Source organism: Trachypithecus francoisi, unplaced genomic scaffold, assembly GCF_009764315.1.
Source record: "Trachypithecus francoisi isolate TF-2019V2 unplaced genomic scaffold, Tfra_2.0 Contig01579, whole genome shotgun sequence".
NCBI lineage: Eukaryota > Metazoa > Chordata > Mammalia > Primates > Cercopithecidae > Trachypithecus > Trachypithecus francoisi.
In genome coordinates, this window is record NW_022681442.1 from 1,592,501 (window position 1) to 1,600,000 (window position 7,500).

The following is a 7,500-nucleotide window of genomic DNA, read 5'->3' on the forward strand; positions in this document are numbered from 1 at the left end:
GGTAAGAGGTAAGTGCAGAGCTCCTCTTTCTCTCTGCTGAGGCTTCCCCTCTGTCCATCCCTATAGATGCCCCAGGAACCTGGCATGGAGCCACTTGACTGTAGAGCTTACTTTATTTGTGTCACTGGGACCTGTGTGGTCAAAAAGGATCCTGGTCTCTAGGGTTATGCACGACAGCTCTTTCTCAAGTACTTGCGCTGCTCTTTAGGCAGTTTGGATAGAAGCAGAAACCATCATTGCCACATACAAAATAGAGAGAGGGAGTGAGCAAGCAAGAATGCGTGTGTGTGCGTGTGTGCATGTTTCTGCATGTGCATGTGTGTGTCTGCATGTGTGCATGTGTTTGTGTACGCATGTGTGGGCATGTGGGCATGTGTATGTATGTGTGGGCATGTGTGTGTATGTGTGGGCAACATGTGTGTATGTGTGCATAGGTGTGTATCTGCACCTGCTTGACTTGACCCTGGGTATGCTTAGTATGTTTCTGGGGTCCAGGACTCAACTTTGTCCTGCTGATTTCTGCAGAGGATGACAGTTAAGGCCTAAGAATGCCAAACACAGCTCTTCATGACAGTGCTGAGTGAGGGCTAGTTCGGGTATCATCAAAACCCGCTCTGCTCTCTTGGAGATGAAAGGGTGAACTGTCTAAAAGACATCAAGACATTTAAAGAAACCTTCTCTGGAGGGGGGAAAATCTCTCAAATCACAAACAAAGCTCCTGGAGATGGCTCCTTGCAGGTACATTTGCAGATGAGCAGCTTCTCGGACCGGCGCCTGCTCCGAAGATTAGCCAGGTGGTAATGTGTGGTGTAATTGCACGGTGTTGCTGTCCCCGAAGTGAAAACCTAATTGCCTGACAGGACGATAACTTTGTGGCACCCTCACCTTGTTAGGCCCTTTCTGATGCAGTTCAAATGCAGTGTGGCCGCAGGTGCGCCTAATTTACCTCGCTGCAGAACGTGTGGAGTTTAATTGCACAGTGGTTGTTAGGAAAAATTGGTGGGTGGAATATCAAGTGACTTACTGTATGCTGATGGCAGATGGTGTGAAGAGGCATTGTGAGCTAAGTGTATAGGTGAGGTGAGTTAATAAAAGATGTAAATTCTAGCCTCAAATGGTGAGGCCTCATGGTATGCAAGAAAATTTAAGTGGCCACCATTCTTTCCCCCATCAATTGGATTTTCTTCTGCCACAGTAAGAAGTCATCCAGGATATGCTGGGAGTGCACTTAGAGAGATGAGTCTTGGTCAGTTGAGTCTTTTCATTTTCTGATATTCTAATTGCCAGCAGGGAAGTTTGGATGTAAGAAAATTATGTGAAACTTCATCAAAAATTAATAATCACCAAGTAGGACAGACGATAGTTCGGGAGAAAATAGAGAAAGGTTTGTGTTGATGACCTTGCTGGACAGGATGCTTGGCCGCTTGCAGAGAGTGGGTATGTCGGCACAGACCCAAGCTCTGGGACCTCTTGGTTGTGGCCTTTTCAAGTTGAGGCGGAGGGTGCGCAGGGAGAGACCCCCCAACCCGCTTTTCCCGTGGGTGGTGTTAGAGCCCGGTTTCCCAGGCTCTTCGAGTCCAGACTGGAAGCCAGCTCTCCTGCAGTGTCACTGAGCATGCAGGAATGGGGAGGGTAACATGATGACGTTTTAGTCACAGCATCTCAACACACTGTCAGGACCCCTGAATCTTCATGCCATGAAACGTAAGGGCAAGGCATGGCAGGAAATGGAAATATGCTTGCTTCAGCCTCACCTCTCCAGCCCTGCAGAGTGCTGCTCCTTGCTTTCTGCCTCAGCAATAGTTTCATTACCGTGTCAAGAATTCTTGGTTAAAACAATATGCCTCCCAATCAGTTCTTAGATTTTTTTTTTTTTTGAGACAGAGTCTTGCTGTGTTGCCCAGGCTAGAGTGCAGTGGCGTGATCTTGATCTCTGCTCACTGCAACCTCCGCCTCCTGGGTTCAAGTGATTCTCCTGCCCCAGCCCCCCAATTGCTTCTTAAGAGCTGTACTTACTGTAACGCTTTTTTTTTTTCTTTTTTTGAGACAGAGCCTCAGCTGTTGCCCAGGCTGGAGTGCAGTGGTGCGATCTCGGCTCACTGAACCTCCTGGGTTCAAGCGATTCTCCTGCCTCAGCCTCCCGAGTAGCTGGGATTATGGCTGTGTGCCACCACACCTGGCTCATTTTTGTATTTTTAGTAGAGATAGGGTTTCACCATGTTGGCCAGGCTGGTCTCAAACTCCTGACCTCAAGTCAGCCACCCACCTCAGCCTCCCAAAGTGCTGGGATTACAGGCGCTACTGTAACTCTTAAAACCCATATTTAGAAGTATGTTTGCTTAGGCAGTGGTAGCCTCTGGAATTAGGGTTGCCCAGATGAGATATAGCATATCCAGTGAAATTTCCATTTCAGGTCAACAGCAATTTTTTATTGAGGCGTATGCTTTGGGACATTATGTTTTGCTTATCCAAAATTCAAATTTAACCAGGCATCCTTCATTTTTTAGTGGTTGGAGATGGTAGAGCTGTCTGGGGTGGCTGTTTCCCCCGTGGTTAATGGGCAGTTGTGCAAAGATTGAGCCAAGAAATGCCAATGCGAAAGTCACAGCTATTATCATAAAGCTTGGACATCCCTAGCGTCAAGGCAAATGCAACTTGCTGCTCTCCTGTGTGGCTATTTCTGGGTGCCTCCTCCCCGCCTCTCTCAGAGCCTCTTCTCAATGTCGCCCCCTAGAGGGAGGTGTGGAAGCTGTGAGGTTGAGTCTCCACTCCTCCCTGCCAAGAGTGTCTTTTAAAAAGTTTGAGTCTATTGTCTGATAACCCTAATAAATATCATCTTTTTGTATTTTTTATAGATTCTTTCTAAAGTTTTTCCTCAAGTGCAATCAGAACTGTTTGAAGAATGCAGGCAACCCTCGAGATATGCGGAGATTCCAGGTATACATTTCTCAAAGACACGTGGACCGTGGTCCTGATTTTTTATATGAAATTTGAATTCTCTGATTTTGCAACTGTTCAGGAAGTAATCTTGAGTTCTTTAAGGGCTTGGAAGCAAACTAGAATTGGTGCATTTGATAAAAATATGCAAATAAAATGCTTTAAGAATGATCTGGTATATTCAGTATGCCAGATTCATCAAGTCCAATGTGGGCACAACAGAGTGAAATCAGTTTTGAAAACATGGCCATGTGGAAGGTTTTTTTTTTTTTTTTTTTTTTTTTTTTTAGACAGAGTCTTGCTCTGTAGCCCAGGCTGGAGTGCAGTGGTGCGATCTTGGCTCACTACAACCTCCGCCTCCCAGATTCAAGGGATTCCTGCCTTAGCCTCCTGAGTAGCTGGGATTACAGGCACGCACTACCACACCCAGTATTTTTAGTAGAAATGGGGTTTCAATATGTTGGCCAGGCTGGTCTTGAGCTCCTGACCTCAAGTATTCCGCCTGCCTTGGCCTCCAAAAGTGCTGGGATTACAGGCGTGAGCCACCGTGCCCGGCCCAGAAGTGCTTCTTTTGGGATTGATTGATGGATTGATTTTCAGTGGGAAGAGAACTATAATGCAGTCTTTTGGGAATACTCCAGATCTGAGACCGTCCTCATAGAGGGATCTGCACCTGCTTAGTATAGACCTCTGCAACTGCTAGAGTGTCTTCCCGGCCTCAGCTTCCTTCCCCTGAGGTTTACTGTGTTCTTACTGCCCACCTTCCGTGCCTAGTTGCTAGTCGGCTCCTAAACCCAGGCTAAGTCCTGTCTCTGGTTTGCCTCAGAAGATTTTATCTAAAAGACAGATACAGAGGGGGTGGCTGGGGGGTTCAGGGATGAATTATGATAGATTTATGTACCATTATGATAGATTCATGTTTTTCTTGCCTTTTTGTGAATGATTAGGAAGCTACTTAAGGGTAAACACATTGGATGATTTTGCTAATTTTAACTGTAAAAATATTGTGGGCTGGGATACAAAACCAGCCAGAGAAGAATTTGGCGGCTAATGGAAATGACCGCTAGCTTGGATGAATGACCCAGGAGCAGAATGATCCCTGTTTGGGATTTACACGATTTTCCCATCAAATAGCTCAAAGCGTTTTTCAGAAATTTAACTTACGCCTCAGTCCTGTAGTGGATCACGTGACATCTGTCTCTGTGCCTGCCGGGTCAGCTGGGCAGAGGAGGCGGGCTCTTTGGCCCTGCCCACTTTCATGTCTGCAGCTGGAAACAGTGTTCCTTGCACACAGTTGGGCCTGCTTTCATTGGTCACGCACTAGGCTTCACAGGGCACTGGTGATATTGATCCTTCTAAGCAGAATGGAGGTCACGCAGGGCTGAGGGACTGGGTCCTTTGTCTCACCGATGACCGAACATAGCGTCAGTCACAGGTGATCTCGTGATTGACTGCAGACCCCGTAGTTACTAGAACTTCCTCTGGTCTCTTTAGCTGAGCCCCATGCCTCTCAGAAGGTGTAACTGGACCTAGGAAGACGGCAGGGCTTACACGATAGTTTCAGCTGCTTTCACAGTCTCAGCAGCTTTCTGCAGGTGCTCTGCAGGGCCAGCCCAGGTGAGGCACAGAGCACAGCTTGCCTGCTGTCTCTGCTGAACTACACTCTTTTCCCTTTTGTGACTGACCTAGATGTAGGTGACAGTAAAGCCTGTGTCTTTAAAAACTTTTTAAATTTGTTTTTACTTTTTTGTGTTTCTTTAACCTATCATGTTTAGGAATGTAAAAAGGGTTAAGTCTGCACCTCAGTGTTAGTTATGCATCTTTGCATCACATGCAGATAATGGATTTGTAGAGTGTCTTCAACGCCCTGGGCTGGGCCTGGGAGGTAGACCACGAGGGGGGCACCTGGGTGACCAGGAACAGACCTTGGCTTCTCCAGGCAGAGGCTGCCAGGCCCACTAGTGGTACTAAAGGGGCAGCACAGCCACCTCCCACCAGGGCTGCAAAGGGCAAAGTCAGGGGGCAGTGGTCAAAAAAGGAAGGTGCTGAGATACCCAAGGCTGGATCTGGGTTGCTGGGGCAGCACTTACAACCTTTTGAGGTTCTGCGTGGCTTGACACTGTTGTGACTTCAACAATCCTGGCAGTGGCCAAGGGGAAGAAATGCCAGGGAAGCTGCCTCTGATGAGGGCGCTTGGGTGGGATGCCGTGTGTACTGCCCCTGCTGCATCATCGTCTTGTAGAGTCTGAGATTTAAAACGAAAAAGCCAGCCGGGCGCGTTGGCTCACGCCTGTAATCCCAGCACTTTGGGAGGCTGAGGCGGGTGGATCACAAGGTCAGGAGTTCGAGACCAGCCTGGCCAACAGGATGAAACCCGGTCTCTACTAAAAATACAAAAAAATTAGCCGGGTGCAGTGGCAGCGCTTATAATTCCAGCTACTTGGGAGGCTGAGGAAGGAGAATCGCTTAAACCTGGGAGGCAGAGGTTAGGGTGAGCCAAGATTGTGCCACTGCACTCCAGCCTGGGCAACAGAGCGAGAATCCGTCTCAAAAAAAAAAAAAAATCACTCGCACATGTATTCGTATATAAACGTATAGCTTTGGTTTATTAAGCCCCTTAAAATACTACTTATTTGTATGTTTGCTTTTAATTATTTTATATTCAATGACTCATTGAATACAATGAATTGTATTCATTTTGTATTAGGTAACTAGTTTAATTATTTTATTAATGGGCTTTATTTTTCTTAGAGAAGTTTAGGCTTACAAAACAATTTCGCAGGAAGTACAGAGATCGCCTGTATACCCCCTGTGCGCCCCTCCCCATGGTTTTCCCAATTATGTTGGTGCAGGGGATTCCTTATATGTGCTGACCCAAACTGAGATGGCATGATTCACTAAGGCCTGCGGTGGCCTTGGCTTTTAAGCTCATTTTGCATGGTGTGTTTTGTCTGGGCCTTGCAGGGAAGGTGAACCCTGACTAGGAGCCCCTTCAGGTTCCCCACTCACCTGCACCTGCCGCACAATTCTCTGTTGGGCTGTGGTTCCCTCGGGTGGTGCTGACCCAAAGACATGGCTGAGTGTGCCCAAACTGTAGCAGAGAGCCACACCTCCTTCAGGTCAGAGCTGGGCTCAAGCCCCAGGAGTGCTTCTGCAACACCCAGATAAAACCTGGCCTCAGATCTTTGCAGCTCCAGCTAGGCCGGGATGAATGCACCCCTTCTGTTAGAGAAAACTCAGGGCCAGGTTGTCATTTCCCGGTTCCTGGGTCCATTCACGGGTGCCGTTTCTGGATGTTTGTGGCAAACTCACCTGGGCAGGTCTATGGAGTCTGCAAGGCCATCCCTGCCTGGCCCTTTTCGTTTCTCCCTCTACCACGAGGCAGCTGAGGGCTGAAGAGGGCCTGATGTGTCATCTCTTCCCTAGACATCCTTTGTGCCTGGACCTAAGAATGGAAGCCTCTCACCGAAACAGAGAGGACATTCCCTTGGTATCCCAGGGTCCTTGCCAGCCTTTGCAATGAACTTGAGAAAGGATACCTTTCCAGGATTGAAAACACCGCCACTATTCATATTCAACTCGGTCTTTTCAGATGCAAAAAAGTTCATTACCAGACATTAAATGTAATTGTAAAATTGACCCAGGGATCATTTCCTGATAAAATGTGGGCAGTAGGAATGTTCCTGATTTATGAAGCCTTTTTGGGGCAACTCTGAATCCTCCCAGCTCTTCAAGGGAGGCCGGTCTCAAGTGAACTCATTTTAATTAGATAAACTATCTAATCAATATGTGAACAGATCAATCAAAACAGCAGCTTTAAAATGAGTGGCTAGAGGGGTGTTTCTGAAGCTAATGGCTAGAAGAATATTTCTCTGAATTGAATTCACTTGTTAGCATAATAGGAGATTAAACTGTAATTAGTGGAGCAGGTTTTGAAGAGAAGCAATCTTGAGTCAAAACAAAACAAAACAACCCACCCACCCCCATTAGCCAAAAAAGCTGTGAACACACATCAGTCAACAGTGTCCAGGAACACGTGAAGTTTCCTTGTGCTCTGCAGTATTTAAGATGGCTTTTATTTTGCCTAACAGGGGGCTGTGCTTTCCTTTGCCAATTCCATTTTCAAATCCACTTCATCTTTGCAGGTTGTTGTATCGACAACAGTCAACGTGGACGGCCACGTGCTGGCCGTGTCAGACAACATGTTTGTGCACAACAATTCCAAACACGGGAGGCGGGCCCGCCGCCTCGACCCGTCAGAAGGTACGGCCCCTTCTTATCTGGAAAATGGTAGGCACATGTTACATGTCTTTTTTTATTTGCGATGCTTCTTTTTCTTTGCACCATCCTTTATGTTCATTCATGTGGAGTTCCTCTCACCAGGCCCCTGCCCTTGGTCAGACCTCCTGCACCAAGGCAGGGCGAGGGGGTGTCCCCGAGATGGAAGGGGAGATAGCCCTCCTAAGCTTTTTCTTCTCCTTTATTGAACAGCAGGGCTTTCCCATTCACCTGCCACGGCCTTCATGTCTCCAGGCGTTCTTTTGCTTACTGCTTTTCTTGCGA

At 47.4% G+C, this 7,500-nt stretch overlaps 1 protein-coding gene across 9 annotated transcripts in view; it reads left to right on the forward strand.

Moving 5' to 3' along the window:
* The window catches only part of EBF3 (EBF transcription factor 3), a 131,549-nt gene that overhangs the window by 84,876 nt on the left and 39,173 nt on the right, over positions 1–7,500 (forward strand). For 5 of the 9 annotated variants that reach the window (XM_033178803.1, XM_033178816.1, XM_033178822.1 and 2 more), the window contains exons 7-8: positions 2,856–2,937; positions 7,083–7,227. In XM_033178803.1, the coding sequence (XP_033034694.1) occupies positions 2,856–2,937; positions 7,083–7,227 (227 nt within the window). The remainder of the gene's footprint in view (positions 1–2,855; positions 2,938–7,082; positions 7,228–7,500) is intronic. The other 4 variants (XM_033178833.1, XM_033178842.1, XM_033178809.1 and 1 more) reach the window with 1 other exon arrangement.